The sequence below is a fragment of the Nerophis lumbriciformis genome, linkage group LG15, assembly GCF_033978685.3.
Source record: "Nerophis lumbriciformis linkage group LG15, RoL_Nlum_v2.1, whole genome shotgun sequence".
Lineage (NCBI taxonomy): Eukaryota > Metazoa > Chordata > Actinopteri > Syngnathiformes > Syngnathidae > Nerophis > Nerophis lumbriciformis.
In genome coordinates, this window is record NC_084562.2 from 21609389 (window position 1) to 21625458 (window position 16070).

Below are 16070 nucleotides of genomic sequence, written 5' to 3' on the forward strand. Positions count from 1 at the left end.
CGTCTGGATGATTTAGTTCTTGTCACCCTGTTGTCCTCCCGTCATGAAAAAAGGCTGTCCTCACTCAGGTCCGCATGGAGCTGGAGGGGGCGTGGCTTCCAGCTCCGGCTGAAAATCGGGAGATTTTCGGGAGAATATTTGTCCCGGGAGGTTTTCGGGAGAGGCGCTGAATTTCGGGAGTCTCCCGGAAAATTCAGGAGGGTTGGCAAGTATGAGCCTTCTCATCTCTGTGGTAATATTATTTTCACAAAATACAACCAATAGTACGTTAATGTTAAATCTTACTTGTGAAAATTAATCCCCCGGTTCCTATTTTCAACAGCCCGCTCATTTAAGCAGGAAAACGCTGGAAAATCTTTGTTTTCTACCTGTCAACTGTCAGTTTAGGCTGCTCACCGGCTCCTCATCACCACTTCAAGATGGCGGCCGAATTTCTCGCGTCACAGCAGCCAATGCTGCGTCTACTTATAAGATGTCTATGACCACCACCTCCATATAACCGGAAACAGACTCGGAACCTTTTTTTTTTTTAGCACCGTCAGTTGTTGCTCGTCGAGCACTTGGACGGGTGCATTGTTGCCAAGGTGGCGAACTGTTTATATTATTGTGGCGTTTTGACGTGATTTTGTTCACATTGTGTTGTTATAGTAGAAGCCATGGGAGTTCACGGACTTTGGAGGCTGCTGGAGAGCACAGGGAAGCCCATCAACCCTGAGACACTGGAGGGAAAGATTCTTGCTGTCGGTATCCTAACTTGTGGCATCTGATCTTGTTTTAAGTGTGATGTACCCGAAAGGGACAAGCGGTAGAAAATGGATGTATGGATGTAATGCAAATGCTCTTTATCTACACATTGCAAACAAAACAGAATCTCCGATTCAATCGCAAAAACAATAATAATATTCAAAGAAAATAATCTTACCTTGTCTTTCCCTATCATAATCTGATGATTATAATCTGATTATTTATATGCATTATCACTTGATACTTGACAATATTTAGTATATTATTAAGGATACATCAGGGGTGTCCAAACTTTTTTCCAGCAAGGACCGCATTAAAAATAATGAAAGGATGTGGGGGCCACTTTGATACATTTTGTAAGTTAAAAACACTAAACCAATACAATATAGGACAATCGATATATGTTAAACTATCTGAACACAACAACCTAGACTAGAGACTTAGACTTCCTTTTATTGTCATTCCAATTTTAACTTTATAGTACAGATAAGAGCCAAATTTCATTGCATTAGCTCGTTGTAGTGCAGGATAAAAGAGCAATAAGATGCAGATATAAATAAATAGATTACTGTACAGATAAATATATTGCACTTTTGCATATGCATCCACATTTATGGATGTATGTTATATTGTCTTTATATTTCAGCGAGTTAATCCGTTTTTGGGGGGAATTGAGGGAATTATTTTGATGCGTTCAAGAGACTTATGGCCTGAGGGAAGAAGCTGTTACAGAACCAGGTTCTGCTACGGAGGCTGCGGAACCTCTTTCTAGAGTCCAGCAGGGAAAACAGTCCTTGGTGGGGTTGGGAGGAGTCTATACAGATTTTCTGAGCCCTGGTCAGGCAGCGGCTTTTTGCGATTTCCTGAATAGGAGGAAGAGGAGTCCCGATGATCTTTTCCGCCGTCCTCGCCACTCTCTGCAGAGACTTCCAGTCTGAGGCACTGCATGCTCCTGGTCCAGACAGAGATGCAGTTGGTCAGCAGGCTCTCTATAGTGCGTCTGTAGAATGTGGTGAGAATGGGGGGAGGGAGCTGTGCTCTTTTCATCCGACGCAAAAAAGTGCATGCGCTGCTGAGCTCTTTTTACAAGCGCTAGGGTGTGTAGGGACCGGGTCATATTGTCAGTTATCTGCACACCCAGGAACTTGGTGCTGCTTACGATATCCACTGCTGTGCCGTTGATGACGATGTAGTTCTGTGTTATCCGTAACAAATCATATTCTACATAACGTTTGCCCTAAATTAAGCATTTTCAAGCATAAATATGGCTAAATCAACTAAAATACCGATACGACAGTAATATTGGCCACTAAACAAGACCAAAACAGTCAGACCATGCTGTTCAGTATTGTAGCCACTGATTGGCCCAACCTCTAGCAGTATTACTGACATCAACATGCTAACTTTTTAAGCCAATTTTCCAGTCAAACACCTCAGAGTCTTAAAACTTGGTAATTAACACATGCTAACTGCTGCTAACCTTTTAAACCAATTTTACAGCTGAAAACCTCAGAGTCATATAACTTGGTACTTGACACAAGCTGTTAACAGATTCCGATTCAGAAGTACTTTATTAATCCCCGAGGGGAAATTGAGATTTTCAGCACAATCCCATTCAAGAGCAGACAAACATTACAGGGAGACAGAAAAAGGATTGCTGACGGGTCTGCCAACGTCCTTACAAAAAAGGGTGAGGAACAGGTAAACGTTGGGGATGGGGAGGGGGAGAGTAAAAAAATATCCAGTCAAAGGCTGGACTCCAGGGAGGGGCTCCAGACACACGTACATAGAATCAACAAAACTTGCAACAGAGGTGAGGTAGAGGGAGCAACGGAGGCAGGCCGCTCTAGCATACTAACACATACTTGCCAACCCTCCCGAATTTTCCGGGAGACTCCCGAAATTCAGCGCGTCTCCCGAAAACCTCCCTGGACAAATATTCTCCCAAAAATCTCCCGATTTTCAGCCGGAGCTGGAAGCCACGCCCCCTCCAGCTCCATGCGGACCTGAGTGAGGACAGCCTTTTTTCATGATGGGAGGACAAGAACTAAATCATCCAGACTAGAGATAAATTGTATTATGTTTATCTTACCCAAAAATAAATATATTTATTAATTTAAAAAAAACAAAAAAAAACTAAATACATTTTTACTATATTTTGCTAAAAACATCGAAATTAATTGTATTTTTATTTATATTTTTTCCTGACTCCTTATTACATCCAGCCATAGAATTATACATTAAAATAAACATATTTGAAATAATTGATTTTAAATTATCATAATAATTCATTTAAAATGACCATATTTAATTATTAAAATAATTGATTGTTTATCAACAACTTTAGCATTTTATTCATTACATTTTGAAACTCTCAGAAGCCAAGTTATGTTATATTCCTTAATATTTATTTATGCAAGTTTGAAGTATCAATTATCTAAACACAGTTTTGTTTGCATATTTTCAGGATGTAGATATATATATATATATATATATATATATATATATATATATATATATATGTCTTAATAAGGTTATCCAAAAAATAGTGCTCGATACCGTAGTAGAGCGCAATAGATGTATGTGTGGGAAAAAAAAAAATCACAAGACTACTTAATCTCTACAGGCCTGTTTCATGAGGGGTTCCCTCAATCATCAGGAGATTTTAATGGGAGCATTCACATACCATGGTTTATATAGGGCACAGAGTGGGTGGGTACAGGCTGGCGTAGGGGCGTGGTGATTGGCTCATGTGTTACCTAGGAGGTGTTTCCGTCTGTGGCGGCATGCTGATACAATTTCGCTGCGCTTGTTGAGGGATGACAGGTCTGGACGGTATATAATAAACAGTTTCTCTTTCAAGCATAGGTTGCATTTTTTATTACCACTATTGTAAGGTGTGCTGGATGCAAGAATTTGCCATGTTATTGAATATTCAACATTATAGAGATGAAGTAGTCTTGTGATTTTTTTTCCCACACATACATATATATATATATATATATATATGTATGAAATACTTGACTTGGTGAATTCTAGCTGTCAATATACTCCTCCCCTCTTAACCACGCCCCCGACCACGCCCCGCCCCACCCCCGACCACGCCCCCACCTCCCGAAATCGGAGGTCTCAAGGTTGGCAAGTATGTACTAACATTAGCATGCTAACTTTTTTTTAGCCACCTCAGAGTCATATAACTTGACACATGCTAACTGGTAGCATGCTAATGTTAGCATTTAAATTGAGCTTGCTCATTTCAGCGGCTTGCCCAATGTCAGGAGTTGTAGGACACAAACCCCAAGATGCAGAGAAGGTGGAAGGCAATGTGCGGGAAAACAAGATTTAATGTTCATAAAATAAAGGAAAAAACACAAACCAGGAACTAGGAACAGGAAACAGGATGCCAGGAAAACAGGAACTGGAAGACGAGAAACAAAAAGACAGCAAGCTACAAACATCTACAATAAATAGCTTACAGCTACACTGGCATCGACAAGTAGGAAAGACAATAATCCAGCACTGACTGGAGGGGAAGGCAGGTTTAAATAGCAGGTGGCTGATTGACACCAGGTGTGGCCAGGTGCCAATCAGCCACAGCTGAGGGGAAGCAGCACTCAGGGAGACACTCAGGAAATGAAGACAAAATAAAAGCGCTGACAGAAAACTAAGACAAACGCAGAGGAAAAACTAAAACACAGTCAAACTGTCAGGGACAAGCCTGACACCCAATTTAGCATTCACACTGAATCTCTCCCAAAATGGCATATTCCAGTTTTCCGTGTCATGTTCTAATCCGGAATGTTTTTTTTTTTGGTCTTTAGTATGTGTCGCTGGCCCATAAAAAACAAGATGCGGGATGCAAGTAGCCCTAGGGCCGCGCTTTGGACACCCCTGGGATACATTATATTAATTACATCAACCCGTACTACCAATAATAAACCAAGTTTATATAAATATTCTACGATAATTAGTTTCCTCCCGATCAAAAATATGTTTTGTTGTATTTCTTTTTAAACCGAATGATGTTTTTGCTTTGTTTGATTTCCCCGTTGAGTCACCCCATGTTAAAGATGCAGCTTAACCCGGCACCACTAGATATCAGTATATGGCTGAATCAGGCTGTGAAGGGCGTGCGGGACCGTGACGGCAACAGCGTCCACAACGCCCACCTCCTCACTCTCTTCCACCGCATCTGCAAGCTGCTCTTTTTCCGCATCCGCCCGGTCTTTGTGTTTGATGGTGATGCGCCACTATTGAAGAAGCAAACGCTGGTAGGTCCACACCTTTTCTCCCAAAATTAGACGCGTCTCATTACTTTTTATCTTTGCAGGCATTGAGGAGACAGAGGAAGGAAGAGTTGAGCCAAGAGTCCAAAAAGACGAATGAGAAGCTCCTCAAGACTTTCCTGAAGAGACAAGCTATCAAAGCTGTGCTTGGAGACAAGAAGTAAATGGCATATACATTATTTTCTCTTAGTTCAATGGTGTCATGAAGTACCAGAATGTGTGTTTGCTCAGAACACACACGTCCAGTCAACTTTCAGTTTCGATACTCGTCAAGGACAAAAGCATGAGAGACGGGCGACCATTTTAAAGATAGCTTCGACCTTTAGATAGCCCGGTTCTCTCTCTGTAGCGCTGGTATCACAATTCTTTGTACTTACTCTTTTTTGTAGAATAATCGTTACTATTCAATTTCAGTACTTCTCATTGTTTAGACCAGGGGTCGGCAACCCAAAATGTTAAAAGAGCCACACTGGACCACAAATACAAAAAAGTAATCGGTCTGGAGCCGCAAAAAATTAAAAGTCTTATATAAGTGTTGGAGGCAACACGTGATGTAAGTGTCTATATTAGCTGTATTAGCCTACTATCAAAGTGACTTTAAAAGTCTTATAGAAGTGTTATCATGAAGACAACACATGATGTGTCTATACTAGCCTACTATCAAAATGACTTTAAAAGACTTATATAAGTGTTATAATGAAGACAACACATGGTGTAAGTGTTTATATTATTTATATTAGCCTACTATTAAAATTACTTCAAAAGTCTTATATAAATGTTATAATGAAGACAACACATGGTGTAAGTGTCGATATTATTTATATTAGCCTACTATCAAAATGACTTTAAAAGTCTTATATAAGTGTTATAATGAAGACAACACATGGTGTAAGTGTTTATATTATTTATATTAGCCTACTATCAAAATTACTTTAAAAGTCTTATATAAATGTTATAATGAAGACAACACATGATGTGTCTATATTAGCCTAATATCAAAATTACTTTAAAAGTCTTATATAAGTGTTATAATGAAGACAACATATTGTGTAAGTGTCTATATTATTTATATTAGCTTACTATCAAAATTACTTTAAAAGTCTTATATAAGTGTTATAATGAAGACAACACATGATGTAAGTGTCTATATTAGCCTACTATCAAAATGACTTCAAAAGTCTTATATAAGTGTTATAATGAAGACAACACATGATGTAAGTGTCTATATTAGCCTACTATCAAAATGACTTTAAAAGTCTTATATAAGTGTTATAATGAAGACAACACATTGTGTAAGTGTCTATGTTATTGATATTAGCCTACTATCAAAATTACTTTAAAAGTTTTATATAAGTGTTATAATGAAGACAACACATGATGTAAGTGTCTATATTAGCCTACTATCAAAATTACTTCAAAAAGTCTTATATAAGTGTTATAATGAAGACAACACATGGTGTAAGTGTTTATATTTTTTATATTAGCCTACTATCAAAATGACTTTAAAAGTCTTATATAATGTTATAATGAAGACAACACATGATGTAAGTGTCTATATTAGCCTACTATCAAAATGACTTTAAAAGTCTTATATAAGTGTTATAATGAAGACAACACATTATGTAAGTGACTATATTAGCCTACTATCAAAATGACTTTAAAAGTCTTATATAAGTGTTATAATGAAGACAACACATTGTGTAAGTGTCTATATTATTTATATTAGCCTACTATCAAAATGACTTTAAAAGTCTTATATAAATGTTATAATGAAGACAACACATGGTGTAAGTGTCTATATTATTTATATTAGCCTACTATCAAAATGACTTTAAAGGTCTTATATAAATGTTATAATGAAGACAACACATGATGTAAGTGTCTATATTAGCCTACTATCAAAATGACTTTAAAAGTCTTATATAAGTGTTGTAATGAAGACAACACATTGTGTAAGTGTCTATATTATTTATATTAGCCTACTATCAAAATGACTTTAAAAGTCTTATATAAGTGTTATAATGAAGACAACACATGATGTAAGTGTCTATATTAGCCTACTATCAAAATGACTTTAAAAGTCTTATATAAGTGTTATAATGAAGACAACACATGATGTAAGTGTCTATACTAGCCTACTATGAAATTACTTTAAAAGTCTTATATAAGTGTTATAATGAAGACAACACATTGTGTAAGTGTCTATATTGTTTATATTAGCCTACTATCAAAATGACTTTAAAAGTCTTATATAAGTGTTATAATGAAAACAACACATGATGTAAGTGTCTATATTAGCTATATTAGCCTACTATCAAAATGACTATGTGTCCCAGGCTGACGCAAATCTTCGTTGAAAAATGTTGAAATGTAATATTTATTCTACACATTTTTACAACATTGTAAAACTTTAGTAACACTTCTCAAAGGGTGAGATAACTCATGGACATGACTGTCTTAGAATGGCCAAAGGTAAAGATGTGTGTCTCCGAGTTAAAGGAAACGACAGGCTGTCTTCTTCTAATAGATTTATTACAATCTTTGCAAGCTGGGTAACGTTTGCTGTGGTCTGGAACAACATGGCGCACATACAACTATCAGATATGCAGCCAATATTACATACAGATAATGTGTCATGAAACATGGAAAAGTAAACTGAATACACAAAAGTAAAGGAAATTAAATGAGCTCAAATATAGCTACAAATGAGGCATAATGATGCAATATGTACATACAGCTAGCCTAAATAGCATGTTAGCACCGATTAGCTTGCAGTCATGCAGTGACCAAATATGCCTGATTAGCACTCCACACAAGTCAATAACATCAACAAAGCTCACCTTTGTGCATTCACGCACAGCATAAAAGGTTTGGTGGACAAAATGAGACAAAGAAGGAATGGCATAAAACACGTCTTTCCGTGGCAGCGTCGGAGAAAGTTGTACATGTAAACAAACTGTTGAGTCACAATCCACACAATGGTGAGTTCAAGGGCCGCTGAAATTAGTAGGACAAAACGGTGCTCGCCAAATACTCTCATCAGTGAAGCACATACTTGCCAACCCTCCCGGATTTTCCGGGAGACTCCCGAAATTCAGCGCCTCTCCCGAAAACCTCCCGGGACAAATTTTCTCCCGAACATCTCCCGAAATTCAGGCGGAGCTGGAGGCCACGCCCCCTCCAGCTCCATGCGGACCTGAGTGACGTGTTGACAGCCTGTTCTCACGTCCGCTTTCCCACAATAGAAACAGCTAATGATCGAGGGCGAGTTCTTGGTTTCTTATGTGGGTTTATTGTTAGGCAGTTTCATTAACGTCCTCCCAGCGCGGTAACAACACACAACAACAGCAGTCAAGTTTTCGTCCCCCGTAAAGCAGTTCGTCTGCCGTAAACAGCAATGTTGTGACACTTTTAAACAGGACAATACTGCCATCTACTGTACATGCATATGTGACCCACCCATAATGTGTCACATTTTTGTGTTGATTTATTTATTTTATTTTGTTGTTTGAATTCGTTTTTGGAGCTGTCATTACACATTTATCAGTATTCACATTGGTCAGTAGGGGGCAGTAGGGTGTTTCTTCCCAATTGAATGCTATCACCTGCAGACCGGAAGTGTCTTGTCATTCTGATGAGAGCGACCAGTCTGTGAACAATTGAAACGTTCTGTGTGCTTTTTCCTCCTGTATAACAGGTTAGTTTTGGTAAATCAACTCACTGAATAATATCCATGTGATCTTTATAAGTTTAAGTACACATTCTGATGGTGGAGCCTAACTCTAAAGTGTTTGTGAGTTGTAGTTTGTATTTGTGAATGAATCCAGTGCACAGCTGCAGTAATCAATACAAAAAGGTGACGTGAGTGCGCCATGTTTATATAGGAACTCCCAATTTAGAGCTCTCGTTTTCTTATTGATTTTATAATGTATATTTGTATAATGTGTGTGTTCTGAAATAGTGACAGAGAATAGAACAAGGATGGACAATTCAACCCTTAACTCAACAATGAGTAGATGAGTGTTATGTGTGTGTATGTGTAAATAAATGAACACTGAAATTCAAGTATTTCTTTTATTTATTTATATATATGTACATACACACATATATATATATATATATATATATATATATATATATATATATATATATATATATATATGTAATAAAATAAAAATATATAGCTAGAATTCACTGAAAGTCAAGTATTTCTTATATATATATATCTCTTAAGCACGCCCCCCGACCCACCCCCGACCACGCCCCCCACCCCCCACCCCCCACCTCCCGAAATCGGAGGTCTCAAGGTTGGCAAGTATGGTGAAGCATAAACACAAACATATTAAACAGTGGACTTTCTAACAATTAGGAAGGTTTGTGTCAAGTTTGTCCTCCTACAGAAACCATATTACAAAAAAAAACATATTTTTCACCCCATTTTTTTTCCATTTCCATACATTTTTGAAAAAGCTCCATGGAGCCACCAGGGCGCCGCTAAAGAGCTGCATGTGGCCCTAGAGCTGCTGGTTGCTAACCCCCGGTTTAGAAAGCCTTAGAAGTAAATAACTTGGGAGGACTCTCTCCTCTTTAAAGGGGGGTTCCTAATAGGATCAACATAGAGTTTAAGCATAACCACTATATTTGCACATTTTCCCCCAGTAAGGAGCCGCTACCCAGCCTCTCCAATGTGAGGAGGAACGAGGAGGATGACATGTATGTTCTACCAGCTCTGCCGCCTGCAGAGGAGGAGTCGAAAAACAGGTCAGAAGCCCAGAATGTGCGTTTCTTTGTAAATTCAAATAAAAAAAATAGTACCCTCTGTTTGAATCAGATTTTCTCAATTTCAAGTTGCAATCTAAATGCTGTGTTTCTTCTTTGTCAAAGCTCAGAGGAGGAGGAAGAGAAAGACGATGAGGATATGGCGGAGCAGATGTCTGAGGTAAAAAAAACTAAGGCACTGAATAAGTTATATGGTCATGAAGTCAAGCCTCATTAGATTGTGCAGGTATACTTAAAAGACCCATAGGAGCGTCCATACTTGCCAACCCTCCCGGATTTTCCGGGAGACTCCCGAAATTCAGTGCCTCTCCCGAAAACCTCCCGGGACAAATTTTCTCCCGAAAATCTCCCGAAATTCAGGCGGACTCAGGTCCTCCACAATGTAAAAAAGCGTACCTGCCCAATCACGTTATAACTGTAGAATGATGGAGGGCGAGTTCTTGGTTTCTTATGTGGGTTTATTGTTAGGCAGTTTCATTAACGTCCTCCCAGCGCGGCAACAACACACAACAACAGCAGTCACTTTTTTGTGTACCGTAAAGCAGTTCGTCTGCCGTAAACAGCAATGTTGTGACACTCTTAAACAGGACAATACTGCCATCTAGTGCATTTGATGAAAGCACTTTTGTGCGTGCCACACATCAATGCATCATCAGAGAGGGTGTTTAGCATGGTTCGAAAAATAGTGACAGAGAATAGAACAAGGATGGACAATTCAACCCTTAACTCAACAATGAGTAGATGAGTGTTATGTGTGTGTATATGTGTAAATAAATGAACACTGAAATTCAAGTATTTATTTTATATATATATATATGTATATATATATATATAATAAAAAAAAAAATATATATATATATATATATATAAAATAAATATATATATATATATATATATATATATATATATAGCTAGAATTCACTGAGCGTCAAGTATTTCTTATACATGTATATGTATATATATATATATATATATATATATATATATATATATATATATATATATATATATATATATATATATATATGAAATACTTGACTTGGTGAATTCTAGCTGTAAATATACTCCTCCCCTTTTAGCCACGCCCCCTTCCCACCCAGACCATGCTCTGTTTTATAGTAGCTTCTTTTCACTGCTTTGGCATGTTTTTTATCAAAGATAAAACACTTTTAGGGCTTTGATACATTCCCGAAGTTCGGCAGAGATGTACTGTATCTACAGCAGACCTGGGCAAATTAAGGCCCGGGGACCACATGCGGCCCGTTGAGCTTTTCAATCTGGCCCGCCGGACATTCCCAAATAATTTTTTAGATCTTTAAGATCAAAACTGTAGCTGCCATTATGATGTGCAGTGATGTTTTCAAATTGCTGTAAGTCTTGAACTATACAAAGTATTTCAATGGTTGGAATCTGCGCTTTTGCATGATATACTAGTTACTATGGTCATCTAATTAGTTACTATGATAATCTAAGTCACAGCAGCTCAAACAAGGCACCAAGCAGTGTGGGTGGGGAGCGTTTCCACAGAATGTTTCCAGAGCAGTCAGCCTGAAATGCGGGTGTCAGGGACAGACGTGGAACGAGATTTTTACAACAAAGTTCTAAAGCTTAGTGATATCTCAGATGTATCAGATTTTTTTTTAACCTTCGCGTTCATATTTCGCGGTGTTTGTTGCTTTTTTGTCGCGTTTCGCTTGATTGTAAAATATGTCGTTCGAGAGGGGGTGTGACGTTCATATATTGTCAATATTCAATGTTTTATCGTTCATAGTTAATATTGTAAATCCAAAATTCTTTATTTTCATGCACATTCTGGGTGTCTCATTCAGTAAAAACATTTAAAATTCCATTCCGTCATAACGTTTTTAGCATTTATTTAGACATTATTGTCAGGTTTTGTATTAGTGTTCCTAAAAATAGATATACTGGCACCCAGACACATTTTTTTCTCTAAATTTGGCCCCCCGAGTTAAAATAATTGCCCAGGCCTGATCTACAGTAACCCCAAGACGTCCCAGATTATAAGACAAAGACTGCTGTGATGTTTGAAGATCACTAATTGATATTGTATTTGTCTTTTGGTCAAAAAGTTACTCTTCAAATGGGTTTCTTTTGTGATTGGTCCTGCCTTTTTCATGTTTAACCACGACATTCCTGTTTTTGCTAATATCACAATCAGATGGTGTGTTTTGCTCATCCCACTCCTTCTAATCTCCCCTTCTCGCTCAACCCCTCCATTTTTTTTTCTCATTCCCAAAAGCAATAGAAGACTCTGAAAGTTTTCTTTGTCGGTCTTCTTTCTTTTCTCCTTCTTTCTGCAAGCAGCGTGACCTGTCTCCTATGTAATCTGATGATGTTTGAGATCTCTAATATTTAAAATACTTTAGCTTTTTCTGGACATTCCTTTATTGAATAAGAAAACATCCCCTTTTTTAGTTGTATTGCTACCACCTGCAACAATGCATCTAACAGACATATTTGATCATTCCTTCAAATTCAAAATACTGCGATTTGGGATGAAGATGCTACTAAAACACATAACACACAATATGAAATCGCCTCCAGGTGACGTCAGCTGGCTAATGTCGGCCCGCCCACATTTTGAGTTAAAAGTGGGCGTTCCAAAATGTGCTGAAACTCATTAGAAAACAAGCCTGAAATCAGTCTTGTCTATTTTGGGCGCAATTGTACCTGCAGGCGCCATTTTTAGGTCCAGAACTGTGAAGTGCCAATGTTGTCAGCATTAAGGTAAATTGTTGCACACAGTAGCTCAGTTACAAAGGATAAAAGATAATGTAGGTATAAAGTAGACAAAAAAAAATTACCAAAGTAGCAATATAAAATATAAAAAAGATGTAATATTTTATGGACATAATTTCTAGGTGCAGTCAAGGTGTTGAGGGGATCTGGTTTGGTGGCTGCAGGATTAGGTCTCTGCTTTTTGCAGATGATGTGGTCCTGATGGCTTCATCTGGCCAGGATCTTCAGCTCTCGCTGGATCGGTTCGCAGCCGAGTGTGAAGCGACTGGGATGAGAATCAGCACCTCCAAGTCCGAGTCCATGGTTCTCGCCCGGAAAAGGGTGGGGAGGAGATCTTGCCCCAAGTGGAGGAGTTCAAGTACCTCGGAGTCTTGTTCACGAGTGAGGGAAGAGTGGATCGTGAGATTGACAGGCGGATCGGTGCGGCGTCTTCAGTAATGCGGACGCTGTATCGATCCGTTGTGGTGAAGAAGGAGCTGAGCCGGAAGGCAAAGCTCTCAATTTACCGGTCGATCTACGTTCCCATCCTCACCTATGGTCATGAGCTTTGGGTTATGACCGAAAGGACAAGATCACGGGTACAAGCGGCCGAAATGAGTTTCCTCCGCCGGGTGGCGGGGCTCTCCCTTAGAGATAGGGTGAGAAGCTCTGCCATCCGGGGGGAGCTCAAAGTAAAGCCGCTGCTCCTCCACATCGAGAGGAGCCAGATGAGGTGGTTCGGGCATCTGGCCAGGATGCCACCCGAACGCCTCCCTAGGGAGGTGTTTAGGGCACGTCCGACCGGTAGGAGGCCGCGGGGAAGACCCAGGACACGTTGGGAAGACTATGTCTCCCGACTGGCCTTGGAACGCCTCTGGGTCCCACAGGAAGAGCTGGACGAAGTGGCTGGGGAGAGGGAAGTCTGGGCTTCCCTGCTTAGGCTGCTGCCCCCGCGACCCGACCTCGGATAAGCGGAAGAAGATGGATGGATGGATGAATGTAATATTTACATATTATATATTAGGGGTGTGGGACAAAATCGATTCGAATTCAAATCGCCATTCTCACGTTGTACGATTCAGTTTCGATTCTCATTTTTCAAAAATCGATTTTTTTTTCTCTTTTTTTTTTTCCTTCTTTTTTTATTTATTAATCAATCCAACAAAACAATACACAGCAATACCATAACAATGCAATCCAATTCCAAAACCAAACCCGACCCAGCAACACTCAGAACTGCAATAAACAGAGCAATTGAGAGGACACACAAACACGACACAGAACAATCCAAAGGTAGTGAAACAAAAATGAATATTATCAACAACAGTATCAATATTAGTTACAATTTCAACATAGCAGTGATTAAAAATCCCTCATTGACATTATCATTAGACATTTATAAAAAAAATAAAAAAATAAAAGTGAACAATAGTGTCACAGTGGCTTACACTTGCATCGCATCTCATAAGCTTGACAACACACTGTGTCTAATATTTTCACAAAGATAAAATAAGTCATATTTTTGGTTCATTTAATAGTTAAAACAAATTTACATTATTGCAATCAGTTGATAAAACATTGTCCTTTACAATTATAAAAGCTTTTTACAAAAATCTACTACTCTGCTTGCATGTCAGCAGACTGGGGTAGATCCTGCTGAAATCCTATGTATTGAATGAATAGAGAATTGTTTTGAATTGGAAAAATATCATTTTTGAGTCGAGAATCGCGTTGAATCGAAAAAAATCGATTTTGAATCGAATCGTGACCCCAAGAATCGATATTGAATCGAATCATGGGACACCCAAAGATTCGCAGCCCTATTATATATACAGTTTATAATATATACTGATATATTATTATATTATATTATGTTTTTATGTAATATATACAATATATTAACAAATCCCAATTACCATGTACAATGGTATACAGTATATGTAACAGCTGCAGCAAAAAAAATGGGCAGCATAAAATAGAGAGTAAATCCAGCAGAAAATATACATTATAAACAAAGAGAGGTAGCTAACATGTCAGGTGTCAGGTAATAGACAGATATCATCTATTGCTGTATGGCGAGTGATTATACAGCTGGATGGAGTGCGGAATGAAGGAGTTCTTGAACGAACACTGTGGGAACGAAGCTAAAGGAGCCTGTTGGAGTATGAGCTACACTGTCCCTCAGTTGTCTGGTGGAGTGGGTGTGGCAGGATTGTCCATGATGGCGAGCAGTTTGTCCAGTGTCGTCCTGTCCCTCAACTGCGTGCCAATAGTTTGGCCGGCTTTCCGGATCAGTTTGTCAATCCGGTTTAAGTCCCTTCTGCTGGTGCTGCTCCCCCAACAAACCACTGCAAAGTACAGGGCGCTGGCCACAACAGACTGAAAAAAGATCTCCAACAGCTTGCTGCACACATTAAAGGACCTAAGCTTCCTCAGGAAAAGGAGTCTGCTCATGCCCTTCTGGTATACAGCTTTGCTGTTGTCCTTCCAGTCCAGTCTGCTGTTCAAGTGGAGTCCCAGCAGTGACGTGCGGTGAGGTTGATGGCTGGTGAGGCACTGACTTCATCACAGTCAGATTTACAAACATATGAACCCTAAAGAGTATCTTATTCACCATTTGATTGGCAGCAGTTAACGGGTTATGTTTAAAAGCTCATACCAGCATTCTTCCCTGCTTGGCACTCAGCATCAAGGGTTGGAATTGGGGGTTAAATCACCAAAAATTATTCCCAGGCGCGGCGCCGCTGCTGCCCACTGCTCCCCTCACCTCCCAGGGGGTGATCAAGGGGATGGGTCAAATGCAGAGGACAAATTTCATTACACCTAGTGTGTGTGTGACAATCATTGGTACTTTAACTTAACTTTAACTTTACACATACAAACTGTAGCACACAAAAAAGCACATTTAACAAAAAAAACGTTATTATGGTCTTACCTTTACTTATAAATTAAGTCCATGCGCCGCAACTAAAGCCCTCACTTAAACTTTCCACGTGCAAGATTGAATCTATTTAAAAAAGTGTAACCGAGGGTTTATAAATGTCGCCTATACTGTATGAAACTACAAAATAACAAACACGGAGGCTCCAGTTTACACGAGGACCACTTTATTTACCTTCTTTCAAAAACCTCCGCAACGTGACATCACTTCCGCTCTTAGCGCCTTCAAAATAAGAGCTCAAGGCATATACTGTACAACAGCGCATAACAGGAACTTAACATCACAAAGAGGAAAGCCCATGAAAATAGGTTACAAAAGTTATTTAATAAGAAGCCAAAAAGTGCAAAAACAATAATGTTCATGTTGGAGGAGTTGTGAATTAGGTCCACCTGCAGTCTGCAGGTGTATCTAATGTTGTGTCCCTGCAGTCATTCACAACTCCTCCAACACCAACATTATTGTTTTTGCACTTTTTGGCTTCTTATGAAATAATTTTTTAAAATAGATTCAATCTTGCACGTGGAAAGTTTAAGTGTGGGCTTTAGTTGATATAACAATTCTACGGCGGGGGTGCAGGAGGC

General features: G+C 38.9%; 1 protein-coding gene across 1 annotated transcript in view; it reads left to right on the plus strand.

The window, feature by feature from the left end:
- Positions 1 to 543: 543 nt before the first annotated feature.
- The window catches only part of ercc5 (excision repair cross-complementation group 5), a 40590-nt gene continuing 25063 nt past the window's right edge, over positions 544 to 16070 (plus strand). The window contains exons 1-5 of the mRNA XM_072914796.1: positions 544 to 744; positions 4840 to 5015; positions 5075 to 5190; positions 9690 to 9791; positions 9915 to 9969. Coding sequence (XP_072770897.1) covers positions 657 to 744; positions 4840 to 5015; positions 5075 to 5190; positions 9690 to 9791; positions 9915 to 9969 — 537 coding nt within the window. The 5' untranslated portion in view covers positions 544 to 656. The remainder of the gene's footprint in view (positions 745 to 4839; positions 5016 to 5074; positions 5191 to 9689; positions 9792 to 9914; positions 9970 to 16070) is intronic.